Source organism: Dermacentor albipictus, chromosome 1, assembly GCF_038994185.2.
Source record: "Dermacentor albipictus isolate Rhodes 1998 colony chromosome 1, USDA_Dalb.pri_finalv2, whole genome shotgun sequence".
NCBI classification, from domain to species: Eukaryota; Metazoa; Arthropoda; class Arachnida; order Ixodida; family Ixodidae; genus Dermacentor; species Dermacentor albipictus.
In genome coordinates, this window is record NC_091821.1 from 403,903,843 (window position 1) to 403,919,315 (window position 15,473).

General features: G+C 47.2%; 1 protein-coding gene across 12 annotated transcripts in view; it reads left to right on the forward strand.

Annotated features, from left to right (window-relative positions):
• Nucleotides 1-15,473, forward strand: part of LOC135903595 (uncharacterized) — a 1,541,440-nt gene that overhangs the window by 539,919 nt on the left and 986,048 nt on the right. For all 12 annotated transcript variants that reach the window (XM_070532127.1, XM_065433912.1, XM_070532131.1 and 9 more), the window contains one exon: nucleotides 10,633-10,710. Coding sequence is in view for 3 of the 12 variants with exons in the window: in XM_065433912.1 (XP_065289984.1) it covers nucleotides 10,633-10,710 (78 nt within the window). In the remaining 9 variants the exon portion in view is untranslated. The remainder of the gene's footprint in view (nucleotides 1-10,632; nucleotides 10,711-15,473) is intronic.

Genomic DNA, 15,473 nt, shown 5'->3' on the forward strand with positions numbered 1-15,473 from the left:
TCAGATATACGCCATATATCCCGCCGCCGCTTTCTCTCTTTTTCTCTCTTTTTTGCACTTTCACATTTACTTAATTGCACCCAATATATCATAGCGCGTGGGCATCGGAAGTTCTATGCAGTTGCAGTGTTTCCACTTACTTGAACTACAGTATTCTGTCCTATACCGACAGTTTATAGGCCGCCGAATAGGGTAGCAGCTTGTCTGCCCGTTTCTGCAGCCTAAATTGGATTACCACGAACACAAAAAACTAGGAAGGAGATTGGGCAATCGGTCTGAGGGTCTGTCTTTAAATCGATGAATAGAGCAGGAGGAAAGCCATTTCGGCAAAGCACGCTCCATCACCAGTGAATCGAATCAGAACAGGGTAACTGATGAGGAGGACGGCCCTACACATCTATGGAGAAGTTTAAATGCCGCAAAGAAATGAATCAATACGTTAACAGTGTGCATAAGGGACCGGGCGGCGTGCGGTAAAAGTTTATTGGGAAAGCACATTTCCGCTTCCGCGTACCGAAGAATAAAGAAACATCTATGTGTACTGCTTACTACGGAATTGTCAGAAACAATGTAATTCATTACTGATCTGCCATGCGTTGTAGGTTTAGCTGCAGATATTATTAATCGACAGAATTGCCTAGTACCAGGCGCCATGTCCAAAGAAATCGTATCCCTAAATGATCGCATCCGGCCACGTCACCCACATTTCGATTGGAGCTAAGTGCATAAAAAAGCAAAAAAAAAACTACCTTGCACCGTGCCTTGGGTGCACGTTAAAGAATCCCAGGTTGTCGAAATTATAATGGAGTCCCCTCAGTACGCCGCACCTCATAAATCGATAGCGCTTTTGGCACGCAAAACCCCGCAATTTCCTTAAAATATCGTTTACCGATCAGGGATTCCAGTGTTAACACACGACGGATTCTTTCCCGTAATCTCTGCTCCACTTGCATCAAGCACTATGCTGAGGGCACGTACGCTGCAGAATGCTGACGCTCTCGAGTATGTGCCCTAGCCATGTACGCGCGCGTTAAAGCATTGAAGCTCAACCACTGCCATATGTTTGCGCCTGCCGCACTGCAGATGGTGGCCTGCCATCTGGCAAGTAGATTTCTGTGTCTTCAGGTACCCAAAAGAACGGTATTCTGAGAAGGTAAACCACATCCTCAAGGTAATGAATGCGTAATCAGACATTGATTGTGAGATATTTTAGCTGTAGAATACCAAGCTTCCGGACCTAGCCAACAAAAAAGGCCGCCATTTTTTTCAGAATGGATACCAGCATATTGTGAAGGGCGCGAATAATGAGGCACAGGTTGAAGCAAAGGCATGTCCTTGAAGAATGAGTCTGCAAATGCGAAGAAACCGCTGTAGTGGCATAGTGAATACGGCTTTGCGCTACTAATCTCGGCTGCGGGGGCCGCAGCTCGATGGAAGGGAAATGCAAAGACGCTCGTGTGCTGTGCATTGAGCAGAGATTAAGAAACCCCATGTTGTCAAAATTACTCTGGAGTACCTCTTTCCGTCATGCCTGCTTAATCAAGTCAAAGTTTAGGCGCGCAGACCGCAGAAGTTAAGTTCCTTTTTTTTTCTTTTTTTTTGCGAGCGGCTCAAACGCTCTATTTTTTATGCGAAACTCTACCTTGGAGCGGTTAACGTAGATGCCACAAGCGTGTGCCAAACGTGGACCAAGAAATACAATTCCGTGCGCCTCACAAGCTAAAACGCCATTACTCAATTGTGGCATCGGGTACAGCAGTATAATAAGGAGTTTTAGAATAGGGGCCCCAATAGTTTGGGGCCCCAAAGAGCTTTGCGGGTGTCAGCGTTGGGACACGTAGGAGTGAAGAGTTTTAGAATAGGGTTTTACGTTTGCGGATAGCGTCTTGCGCTGACAGCGCCACTACGGCGTCAAAGAAAAGCTATTAGAAATTATTAAATAAAATATACCATTTTATGAGAGGAATAATAATTTTGACTTGCGTGTATTCGCGTTTGATTACAATTTAGAGGTTATTATGTAAGCAGCAAACAGTTAGTTGCACTTAGTTTTGAACAAACCAACTTTACTAGCCTTCACCAGCCAAGCTTAGCCGTGTTAGGCCTACGAGCCATAAAATCCACAATCGAATTCAAAATCAGCGGCGTCTAATGAGTCAATCTTCATAACACACGCAAGTTGAGAGAGAGCGATAACTGCAGTCACTTCTCCTAGCTTGCGAACTTCACGCGTTACCACGAATCGAACCCAGTTTTGTGCTAGGTTAGAGCCGTCGCTTCGATGGGTGCCGCCATGTTTGCCGACGCAAAACTTTTGGGGCCGCTATTTGGGCTCCCGCTAAATCGGTGAAATAGCGTTCCCAACGCAAAACCCAAACGCAGTTTGCGTCTTGCGCATGCGCAGTGGCTTCGACGCTATTTCTTTGGGGCCCCAAAACGTTTGGGGCCCCTATTCTAAAACTCCCTAATGTCGATTGGAAATTTCGTCTGGGAACTCTAAGACGGTAAAGGCATCGATTCCTTTGTCTTTACTGGCTGTATTATTTGCTCGTGGCAAACTCGATATATGTGAGAACTACGTTACACCAGATTATGTCGTTCTTCCCGCAGTGACTGAGAACTTCGCTTGTCGCATATCGCGTAACAACTTTGTTTTCGCAGTACAGCAGTCAAGATGCAACGGCTATGTATTTCTTGGTTTTGGGCTGTGCGAACGAACCTATTCCATAATTTTTGTGTCCTCTTGCTAGAGGTTTTTGCGTTCCTTAATAAAGGCGGTTTAAAATAAACATAACATGAGCCTGGCCATCGCGCGAGCTTAAAAAACATGCTTGCTTTGTCTGTTGATGATCTTGCTGGGAAAATTGGCTTATTAAGTTTTATTATCAAAATAAGCTATCTCGTTTGTTACGTCAGAACATCGCCTTAAATTGCCTCCTTCTACATTATCAGAATTTTCTACCACGAGGCAAGAAGATATTTGAAAACAAGCAAACAACACTGAAAAAAGAGTGGTCTCCAATTCACGCTGTGAAGGTGGTTGGATAGCGAAGCTATAAACGACAACTAGAATTACCCATTGCGATGTAGGTCGAAATTATTCAAGTGACAACATTCACGTTCATTTTATCTAGTTTATAGCCTAAGATGTTTATTTGGCCTGCGACTTTCCTTGTGCCTACGCTATTTGTGTTTTGTAAGCTTGAATCGAAATAGTGTACGCTCACTTAGCTTCACTTTGCAGAGGCTTGTAGCCTTTGCCTGACGAGGCCATGAGCCATTGTATTTGGGGGTATAAGTAATAAATGATTCTAGTTTTCTCTTGACATTACGCCACGGGAAAAACTAAGGATCCTAGCTATAGACAGCTTCGCTGTAAAAGCGAGGTATTCACTGGTACTTTTGTCATATCTGAATCAATTTCAATTTTCTTTGAACAAAATTAAACAAGACTTGTTTTTTTTATGGAAACTCTTGGTGGTGGCTTGATGAGCCAAAGTATCGTGTATTATATATGATCCACCTATGCATGTAGTCATGGCTGTACGCTGTGGCCTTGACCGTCCACTGACTCCGTTCATAGACGACGCACGACTATGGTTGGCGTTGTCGTTATGCCAGCTCGTCATCTCCTGCTTCTCTATTGCCACAGTAGGAAAAAAGATACAATCAACTAAATTTCACATAAAGGGGGAAAGTTGTGCGATCGTATAAAGCATTCTCGTGAACTCCAGCTTCTCTATCGCCACAGCGCGAATAAAGATACAACTAAACTTAACATAAAGGGCGAAGGAGTGCGATCATATTGCATCATGTAGGTAGTGGGTCGAGGGCAACAGTGGGTCGAGCCCAAAAGAACAAAAAAAAAAACGCGCTTTTTTTTCCTACTCGAGAGCGAACCCTGACGGACGCGTTTTCCCGGAGTCCGCTGCTCTGCGGTTACAAAAAAAAAACCAAGAGTACTTCTGAGGGCTCGTGACAAACTGGTAGATGTGCTAGCCCTCACGGATGTTGCGAACCCTTCTAAGGATCCGCATTACAAATCCAGTGCCAGTTGACACTCCCGTGCATCGGGCCAGCTGCAGCATCAGGGGACTTGCCCCGGAAGTCGTCGACGCTATGGTTCTCACCAATTCAACTGGTATGACCAATGTTTCCGCTCAACTCGCCCCAACCGTTACGGATAGGACGACGTTGAATTGGTACATACTTGACAACACGTGGGACCCGACGACGTTCCATGGTGCCGTGTTCGAATACGTCGAAGATCGGATGATCGACTTCCAGCGCGTGGCTGCCTTGAATCACTGGGACGACGCGGCAAAACTGGGACACATCTACTTCAACTTGAAGGACGGCGCGCGTACATGGTTTCGGAACCATGAGGAGCAACGGACGTCGTGGCACCAATTTTGTCGTCGGCTAATGGAGACCTACGCCAGTGCTGAGTGCCACAAACGAGCGGAACGAGCGATCCAGGCCCACGTGCAGTTGCCAAATGAATCTGTGACCACATACATCGAATACATGACGCGCCTGTTTATACGAACTGACCCAATAATGACGGATGCGAATTTACGTCATCTGATTCGCGGGGTCAAGGAGCAGCTTTTTTTGGTGTCTCGAAAACGGTAACGAGGGCGGTCACGGAGCTCTTGTCCGAGGCCGCGACCATGGAAAAGATGTTTCTGCATCGGTCCAACCTGTATGAGAAGCAAGTGAACAGCATGTCCGCTGCTGAAATTTTCATGGCAATCGGAACCAACAGTGACTCATGCCGCTCCAGTTGCCCAACGTTCGGAGCAACCGGTCTACTACATCGACGATAGACGCACGTCCCCTCAGAAGTCGGATGTTTGGCGCGCACCCGATCGCCGGCCTCTGTGCTTCCATTGCGGTGAGGCTTACCACTTGTAGCGGCAGTGCCCATACCGGCGCGTTGGACTTCGCGGCTTTCCCGCATATACGCCGCCGCCCCGATACGGCCAGCGACCCGGGGACATTGTGGACTACCTCTCACAGCAGCGCTTGCCACCGCCTGCCGGGCCACAGTCGCGGTCACCGTGCCCGAGACAATTTTCACCTTCGCCCCAGCGGTATTCTAACGCGCGATCACCCAATGCCCGCCGGGAAAACTAACTGAAGCGATCTTTGAGGGTGAGGTCGCTGACGATCGAAGTGCTGAAGACGCCCGTACAACACACACATGAACAGATCCCGATCCGAACCACCTACAGCTGAACAGGACGACCGGCTTTTTCTTGATACAGCAGTGACAGTTTATGGTTACGACGTTAGTGCTTTTGTGGACACCGGCACAGACTACTCTATATTAAGCGGGAAAATGGCAACACAGCTGAAGAAAGTAATAATGCTCTGGTATAACTCGCAGATTCGGACGGATGGCGGCAACGTTGTTACCCCACTGGGTGCCTGCACGACTAGAGTTGAAATTCAAAGATCTAAATTCGTAACGTGTTGCCTTAATTGTCTTACGCGAATGCTCCCGCGACGTTATTCTTGGCGTTGACTTCCTCCAGGGATATGGCGCTATTATTAATCTTCAAGGGCGTCGTATCACATTCTCAGCCGCCCAAGCAATCGACGTGCAGGACGATCAATGGCGTGCCGACATACTTCATGTTTTTGGAGACAGTGTAATGCTTCTTCCACGAGCCAGTGTCCTCGTCGACGTCACATGCTGTGGCTTACGCATTGGCGAAGCGGTGGCCGAAGCTAATTTGGAACATCTTCTGAACCAAGGTGTTTGTGCTCCTGGAAGTGTTATACAGCTTTGTGATGGCCACTCACAATTGCTTTTACCAACTTTAGCAACGAGCATCGGCACTTTTTCCGCGGTACTTCGATAGCGTTTGTAGACGAAGTAGCAAACGATAACAACTGTTTCACGTCGAAAGTAGTGGAGACAGCAGACACGTTTCTGCGCCATATCGACATCAATTCTAAACTGTCCACGGATAGCCAGACAGCACTGCGCAAGCTCTTGCATGAATTCCGGACCTGCTTCGCGCTGGACTCCCATCACTAGACACAGAATCATCACGTTCGAGGACGCACGGCCGATAAACCAGCAGCCTAACCACGTGTCGGCAAAAGAATGCAAAGCGATACATACGCAGGTCCGGGACATGCTTGACGATGGCGTCAACGAACCTTCCAATAGCTTTTGTCGTCTCCAGCCGTTCTTGTCAAAAAGAAAGATGGAACGCTCCGCTTCTGTGTCGACTGCCGGAAGCTTAACAACGTGACTACAAAGGACGTGTACCAGCTGCCACGTATCGATGACTCATTAGATAGGCTACGGCGTGCCCTCTATTTTTCGTATCTCAATTTGAAAAGTGGCTACTGGCAAATCGGGGTAGACGAACGAGACCGCGAGAAAACAGCTTTTATGACTCCACATGGTCTCTACGAATTGCGAGTAATTCCATTTGGCTTGTGTTCAGCCCCGGGTACTTTCCAGTGAATTATGGATACTGTCCTCATTGGAATGAAATGGCAGACTTGTCTTGTGTATTTTGAAGATGTGGTCATATTTTCCGAAACGTTCGAGCAGCATCTTCACCGCCTGAGGAGTGTGCTAGAAGCCATCCCATCGGCAGGCATCAAACTGAAGCCGGAAAGTGCCACTTCGTTTATGAAGAGCTCAAGCTACTCGTGCATGTAGTACGCGCCAAAGGGGTCCGAGTTGATCCAGACATGCTTGCCGCTGTGGCCGCGTTTCTACGTTCTGTCGATAGCAAGGCCGTCCGGGGCTTGCTGGGTTTGTGCGCCTACAATCGCTGGTTTATTAAGGGTTTTTCGAAGGTAGCGGAGCATCTGACTTCCCTTACAATAGACGACAGACCATTTACCTGGCATAATGGGCAACAGGCAGCTTTTGCTGAATTACGACAGCGCCTACAGTCAGCACCCGTTCTTGAACACATGACACAGAAGTGCATACCGACGCCAGTGACATTGGCCTTGGCGCAGTGCTCGTCCATCGTCAAGATGGAGGGAAAATAGTTATAGCCTATGCCAGCCGCTCACTGTCCCCCGCCATCGTGAATTATTCGACTACAGAGAAATAGTGCCTCGCTGTCGTGTGGGCGATGATCATGTTTCGCCTCTATCTCTATGGTCCTCCCTTCAACGTAATGACGGACCACCATGCACTCTGTTGGGTGGCAAGCATACGCGACCCTCCTGGACGACTGACACGGTGGAGCTTGTGGCTACAGGAATTTGTCGTCACTATTGTTTATAAGCCAGCCGTAAGCACGAAGACGTTTATACACCGTCCCGCACACCAATTGATCCTCTCAGTCAGGAAACAGAGGACGATGGCGGCTTCCTGGGCACCATTAGTTCGTCGGACTTGATCAGATGGCAGCGTGACGACGCTCAGGTTCGACCGATCATCGATCATTTAAAGGGCCGCGTCACACCCATACCACGTCATCGGTCCCGCTCATTGACATCATTCTGTCTACGAGGCAACGTGATGTATAAGAAGAATGCCCGTTCGAACCGCCGTGCTTACCTCCTAGTGGTTCCAAGAGACATGCGGCCCGACATCCTCTTCGCTTGCCATGACGAACCCACATCTCGTCAGTTAGGCTACTCACGATGCTCGCTAGAGTTAGGCTCCTCACGACTCAGCCCGGGGCTCCCTGCAAACGTCAGACAGTAGGTTACAGGCTGTCGCGAATGCCAGCGCCGAAAGACACTGTCCGTTAAGCCGGCTGGTTTCCTTCAGCCAATCGAAGCACCTCACGTGCCTTTCGGCGAAATTGGCTTTGACATTCTCAGACCATTTCCTCTTCCTGCCGACGGCAACAAATGCGTAATCGTCGCGATTGATTATTTAACACGTTATTCTGAGACGCGCAGGCGATCTCACGAGCCACGGCTTCAGAGGTAGCGCAATTGTTCATGCGCTACATCGTACTGCGTCACGGTGCTCCCTCCACTGTCATAACAGACAGAGGGCCAGCGTTCACAGCCCCGCTTATGGGTGAAGTTTTTGAATTAAGCAACACCAGGCATCGAACGACGACCGCGTATCATCCACAGACCAACGGACTTACCGAGCGACTGAATAAGACGATCGCAGACATGATCTCCATGTGCATTCCCGTGCAATATTACCTGCAAAACCGCTGCCAGTGATGGAAGAGGCTCCAAGACTGTACGGCTGCGCAGATACAGGGTAAGTTCCAGACCTAAACACACCTTCAATTAGTGGTATTTATTAAATCGTTATTTCACATGTCAGAGCCACCGCGCCGCCCTGGAGCTCCTTCGCCCAGGAACAAGGGTGTTGCAAGTCATATTGCACGTGACTGTGCATCGACGTTCAACAAAAAATGTGGGATTGAATCTTGCCGTACATGAATTTCGCGTATAACAGCGCTGTTTAAGAGACGACGATTGACACCATATCGCCTTTATGGCCGCGAAGTCGAGACTATGCTGGATGTCATGCCGCCGTGTCAAGACGCCGACCACATGACACCTGACGCCGATGAATTTGCTGAACGTGCCGAGAAAGGTCGGCTCCCACACGGCTGCACATCGGCCAGCGGTAACATACGGACGCACGACGCTGCAAACCCGCCACAGGGACGTGTCCTACAACCTCGGAGACCAAGTCTGGGTGTGTACCCCTGTTCGCCGCTGTTGCCTCTGTGAAAAGTTGCTGCCAGTCTTTGGTCCTCATAAAGGACTACGCCGCATCAGTGACGTTAACTACGAAGTGGTCCCGGACACAACATCGCAGAGCCGGACCTGGACACAAAGACAACCGAGCTCGGACATAGTTCATGTTGTGCGCATGAAGCCGTACACTGCGCGTTTATATATTTTTTTTCTCTATTCACCCTTCTTTGTGTCTGCTTTTCATCTATCTTCGTGAGCTTGCCTCTCTGTTCACTGACTGTGCTAGCGTCACGTTTATTTTTCTTTTTTTTATATTCGCTATGTCTGCGTTGCTTTATTTTTCGTTTCTTTGTTTTGATTTTGTTGCTTACCCCTATTTTGCAGGTTCGAGAGGCTGTTTTTATTCGGAAGAGAGGATAATGCCACATGTAGGTAGTGGGTCGAGTGCAAGAGTGGGTTGAGCCCAAAAGAATAAAGAAGACCGCGCTTCTCTTCCCTGCGCGTGAGCCAACCCTGATGGACGCGTTTTCGAGGAGCTGGCTGCTCTGCGGTTTATTAAACCTCCAAGTGTACTTCTGAAGGCTCGTGACAGTATAAAGCCATCTCGTCAACTCCAGCTTCCCTATTGTCACAGCGGGAATGAAGATACAGCTAGCTATCTTCAAGACAAAGACAAAGAGAGAAGGAGTGCGATCGTATAAAACTGTATTAAGGCTAGATTTAAATGGAAATGGTGTAGTGGACAATGATTATATTACGTGCATCACACAACATTGTTCCGACAAGAAACGTTGTGTTTGCGTGAAGTTCCTCGTTGTCATGATCTTGAAGACATTGTCGGCGGTGCTAAATAGGCGTACATGACAATGCTGATGAAAAACTTCATACAAGGCGCAATAGAGGAAGCGCCATAATTGAGGTGGTTTGTGAAAAACAACGTGTAAAGTGTCAACAGCGTCGATGTCAACGCGATATTGCAGTGACAGCGCCTCGTAGTTAATACAATAGCTGATAGGATTCGTAACCCCCTAGTGCCCGATATAACAGCACCGCAAATGTACAGAGCAAATCAAACCGCTTAAATGTCGTAGGCGGAACTGTCCTCTCGCGCGTGACGTTATCAAAAGGACTTCTTGAGCAAGTTGGTGCTTAGATTTCGTTGGTACATTTGATTGGGGCGCGAACTACATTTCGTGAAAATGGACAGAAAAACGAAGACAATGAAGCGCCACAATCAAGTATATGCGTGCCGTTACTTTTCATATAGGTTGTAGTTTCCGAGTAGGGTAATACCGAAACAGGACCGACAAAAGGAGTTATCGAGCATGAAAAGCAAGAAGCCTTTAACGCGTAAACTGCCTCCTAACCTGCGACCTATGTATTGATATATGTATTATATTTGATATTTGTGCAAGAAAATGAAATTTAGAAATAGTGTAAAAATATGTAAATTTGAAGGTAATCTCAACATGCCGCACTGCAGCCACGTCGGGATGGCAGGTGCATGGACGTTGTCCTATTGCGCGGCGGAAAGAAGAACGTGAGTTTCTGCGTATGTTCTCCAAGCTTACAACGTTGACCTCAAGACCGAGTCCCTTTTGTAGCACACAACAGAAAGAAAACTACGCATAAAAATGAATATGAATTAGGTTATATGAATTAAATTTAATGTGGGCGTTTACTTTAAATTGTCAGCTAGAACTTGTTTGTCTGATCCACACTCCTCTCTAAGAAACCGCTCTATAACCGCTTCTCTCTTGTCTAGTAGATGAATTAAATCATTTGAGGAAAAAAATCAGACAAGCGAAAATAAAGTGGTGCTTTCCACAGTGCCAGAATGGATGTCTCAGTAGATAAGAAGGAATCGTGAACGTGTGTTGTCCGTTTTTTTTTTTCTTGTGCCCTGCAGTATTTATTATATGCAAACCCCTTGTACTAAGATTCCATGTTGTATGAAACATTTTGCAGGTAGCTGGTTCTTCAGCATCGTATAGGCTTTTGCCGAGGACTCGGAGACGGACGAACATGCTTCTGCAAGACGAGCAAGTGAGTTCGAAATGAAAGCATGCGCTCGACGACGACAGTGAGGACGATACGTGGACTTCGGGAGCGTTGGCGCGATAACGTACCTTTTGAAGGAACATTACGCCGTTTATTCAAGTCACAACATTATTCTGAAGCAGTGTTTTTGCTTGTTTGTCCCATTGTTCAGCAGTTATGCCAAAATGCAAACACCAAGATTTAGAGCATGAGACGTCAACACAGTGATGTCACTAGGACTAAGGTGATATATGGTGCTTGTCGAGGAAAGAATGGGATGCAGAGGTGTATGCACGCACACAAAAAACATCTATGACAATATAATTACGCAATATTTACTTATTTTGTCCAGGATCATCATGATTAAGTTTACAGAACAATAAAAATGTGTTCAACTGCACAAGGTAGGCATTACCTAGTCATGACCGGCAGCTAACCGCTATTTTTGAAAATGAAATTGTACAATCATTGTATTCAACTGGTACTAATATATGGCCAGAAATTTAGATAACAAGGAAGAAACTTGAGAAACGCTTGTAGGAAGCAAAGGGTTAAGGACCACGCAATGAGCGATAGAATGAAGAATGATAGGAGTAAGGTTGACATAGGAAAGAATGGAGTGAGTTAAGGGGCACATAAAATGAGTAGGGAGAACAACGGTTCGCTGTTCAGGTTGCAGAATGTGTTTCACGAGAAGGGAAGCGCAGTCGAGGATGGCGCATAACTAGTTGGTGCTATAAAATTAGGATATATTCAAAACTAACAATGGGTCAGCTGGAGCAAGGCCAAGCCCTTTTTGTTTATTTATTATTATTTTTTCTGGTAGCTTTATCTCCGTCTAAGGCCTCGCTTAACGCTCCTTAAACATAGTGGAGGTGGAAAGGCGGTCTGGTTAGTTGTTACATCTTTCGCATATGTTAACGAATGGTCAGTCCTAAGCGTTGTGATATTCGTATTGGATTGGTAAATTTGGCTGCTTAGTGTCCAATTTGCCTTAAGTCAGTTCATGCAATCACTCAAGAACAAGAAGGCTTATCGTGCTTAATTTACCACATGGCCGTGGAGAACTCGGTTGCCTATCGCACGGTCAGGGCTTTACTACAACACGCGCACACCGCGTGCACGCAACGCAACGAGGGTAGTCTGCGTCTGCGATCGCGAACCCAGCGACGCTGTAAACATTTTTAGAGGATGGAAAAGTGCATAAAAGGGCTACATAAACATTAGGAAATATATACAGGGTGCCCCAGCTAACTTTGTCCAGAGTTCAAATATATGCGAATGCCACGTAGCTGAACAGAACCACGGTTATGTTGTTTGCCGTCACTTTGAGATACTCAAATGGCCTTTGCCATTCCTGCATAATTCAATTATTAGACTTCATTCTTAATCAACTTGTCAAACATTAAAATTAGATAAAAAAGTGCCAATGAGAAAATTGCAGAGCGACATAAAAACACCTGATACAGGTTTCTCTTGCTCAATACGTGCTACATAAAAGTGTCTTTCCGAGCGTGAAAGAAACCCGGGAATACGCGCGAAGTGGCCAGTAAGAAAGTAAGATATTGTTCTACCTCATTTTATGGGCGTTACGTAACTCTTTCCGACTGTTACAATACGTTGCCTCGCTCTAATGATGTTATGATAAATGCATTGTCGTCGACAATCATTGTGAAATAAGTTCTGCCGGATTTTTTTCTTTAGACTTTAACAGAGAGAGTGTAAGAGTGGGGTTAAAGATTAGTATGTAGAAGACAAAAATAATGATCAATAGCCGGGCAAAGGAACAAGAGTTCAGGATCGTCAGGCAGCCTCTGGAGTATGTGAAGGAGTACATTTACCTAGGTCAATTAATTACGGGGAACCGTGATCATGAAAAGGAAATTCATTTAAGAACAAAAATGGGTGGGATCGCATACGGCAGACCATTATCAACGAAAAGGAAGGTGTACAATCAATGCATTTTACCAGTGCTGACATATGGGGCAGGGACTTGGAGACTGACGAGGAAGCTTGAGAACAAGTTAAGGACCGCGCGTTGAGCGATGGAACGAAGATTGTTAGGCATAACGGTAAGAGACAGAAAGAGAGTGGTTTGGATCAGAGAGCAAACGGGTATAGACGATATTCTAATTGATATCAATAGAAAAAATGGAGCGGGGCAGGTCATGTAATGCGCCGGTTAGATAACCGTTGGACCATTAGGGTCGCAGAATGGGTACCAAGAGGCGGGAAACGCAGTCGAGGACGGCAGAAGACTAGGTCGAGTGATGAAATTAGGAAATTGGCGGGTGCTAGTTGGAATTGGTTGGCACAGGACAAGGGTAACTAGAAATCGCAGGGAGAGGCCTTCGTCCGGCAGTGGACATAAAACAGGCAGATGATGATGATGATGATGATGATGATGATGACGAGGAGGAGGACAGCTGCGACACATTGCGGCGTTGTTGCAGCCCATAAGCTTTGCGTCAAGAGTACGTGCTTGAGCATAATTATAGGAAATCCCCATTCTGTTTTGCATGCGTTCTTTACCAGGTTAGCGGGAATATTTTGCAGTGTCTTTGTTACGGCGAGATTGGGTTTCTCATTTTTATAGGTGGTTTTCCTTTTCACAGCACCTTGCAGCCATGTCACCTCTAATTCTCGCACTCCTTCCTTCCCTCGAATTAACCCCGGTATCGTTTTGTTCTCGTATTCGCTCTCTCTCACCTATGCTCATTGCTGGCTTAGAAAATATAAACCTTTCAATGCAACGTTTTCGTGCGTGCCATGAAGTTGCTTTGCGACCTACTGACCGAAGTGCCGTGCTGCTTGATCTATGTTAGCAGAAGGGCCGTTATAACGGGCACTGGGAAGTACTTTTCGAACCTTCCTTCTTGACTGGACTAATTATGAAACTAAATAATTTGCATGGCTGTGATAAAATTGTTCGACTTCCACTACGTGTTCCCTCTGGAGAAGTACGCACTGTTTTAGGCGAGAAATAAATATAAGTGGGTTCCATTGCGTAGCGTTCATCTCTTATGCCGCAAGTTCTCAAGTATAGCAAAAGACTGCGAGTTTCCACGGTCTACATTATGAATCACTGTCACCAAAGCGAGAGATGCAGAACAGTGATTAAATAATTGTTCTGAAGACATGCTGGGAGAAAAAGTGCAACGGCCATAGCTTATGTTCACATCGGCTCTGTCTTCTTGAAATGTTTTCACCGCGATTTTCTGGGAATACCAGCCCGAATTGTGTACCATTCGAGACGTGAGACCACCAGGACTCTGTAGATACCAAATTATCAGGTGGGACATTTATTTTTGCGGGATTGCGACCACTTTTGTGTTACGAGCACGCTGTCGCCGCGCTAAGGCTAAGCGCGTGCGCCAGGTGCTCGGCCTAGCAGGCTACCTGGCGCGTTTCCGTGCGTGTCCGTGCGAGCTCTGCTACGACGCACAAGCCTCTGGCCAAATCAGCGAAGCATCGAAGTCCAAGTATGTGGCAGAGATATTTCCCCAGAAGAGTTAACTGCCGAGATGGGCTGGTGTACCACCCGTTCCCGTCGGTGTGCCGCCCATCACCCAGGCGAGCAAAGGGACCGAAAACTATCCCAAGAACCACAACCTAGGACGCAAGACTCTCGCTCTCGCTATAGACCCAGGCAGCAAGTTAGGACTCAGGTTCTCAAGGCCAGGCGCATGATCGCACTACCAGCAAATGAGATCAAGATCATCGTCAGACCCAAAGGAGCAGTCAATATTTCCTAGGTCGGCAGCCCTACAGTGACTGCAGCTATTCTTCAAGCAACGCAACTTAGCTCAGAAGGCAGTCAAAACGACACAATCTGTTTGAACAACCAGCAAAATATCATGGTGATCAGCATGCCCAGCCCGCAAAATGCGGACCGGCACGTAAGATTCAAGTCCATCCAAGTCAATGAGGTAACCCACGAGGTCGGCACGTACGAAGCCGCCCCAGATAATACTACCAAAGGAGTGATCAGAGGCAGCCCTCTCACCGATAACGCCAGCCAAGTCGACGTTAACATCATGAATGATCGTAATCCTCTAGCCCTGGCTGCAAAGCGAATCGGTTCCACCACGACCATCGTCATTGCCTTCGGCGGACCTGACGTACCGTACACGGTTCGGTATGACGCAACACTAATCCCTTGCTCCCTGCACCGCAAGCAGATCGATATTTGTTACCACTGCGGCCGTCTCGGGCACCGTATGGACGTTTTCCCGTTCCCTAATAACAAGATCTGCCGGGGCTGCGGAGCTCGCAACCCAGATCAAGATCACTAGTGTAGACCCAAGTGCACGTTGTGTGTTGGGCCCCACCCCACGGCGGACAAAGCTTGTACTGCCACATACAAAACTCTGTACGTTATACGAAGACGCCTCGGAGAAAATTGAGTAGCACAACATTCAGTCCTTCAATCAGAAGATTTCTCGTCCATGGAGACCAAGCACCGGTCCCGGTCCCGCTCCCTCTCCAGACCGAGATCGGGCCGTTCCAGATCAAGATCCATGTCGACTCCAGGAGCCACATATACCTCAGAAAAGGTGAGCTTCACAGAGGCCCTGACAGGCGTCGCGCGAGAGGGTCACCATAAAATCCCCCCCCCCCCTACTGCCTAACCCCAACACAGACAACACAGATATCGAACACTCTAAGAAAGAAAACGCAGTTATGCGTGATTTAATCCAAAACCTTACCCAGGAGGTCCACAGCCTCCAACAACCCAAAACACAACCCACACTTAACACTCCAGAACC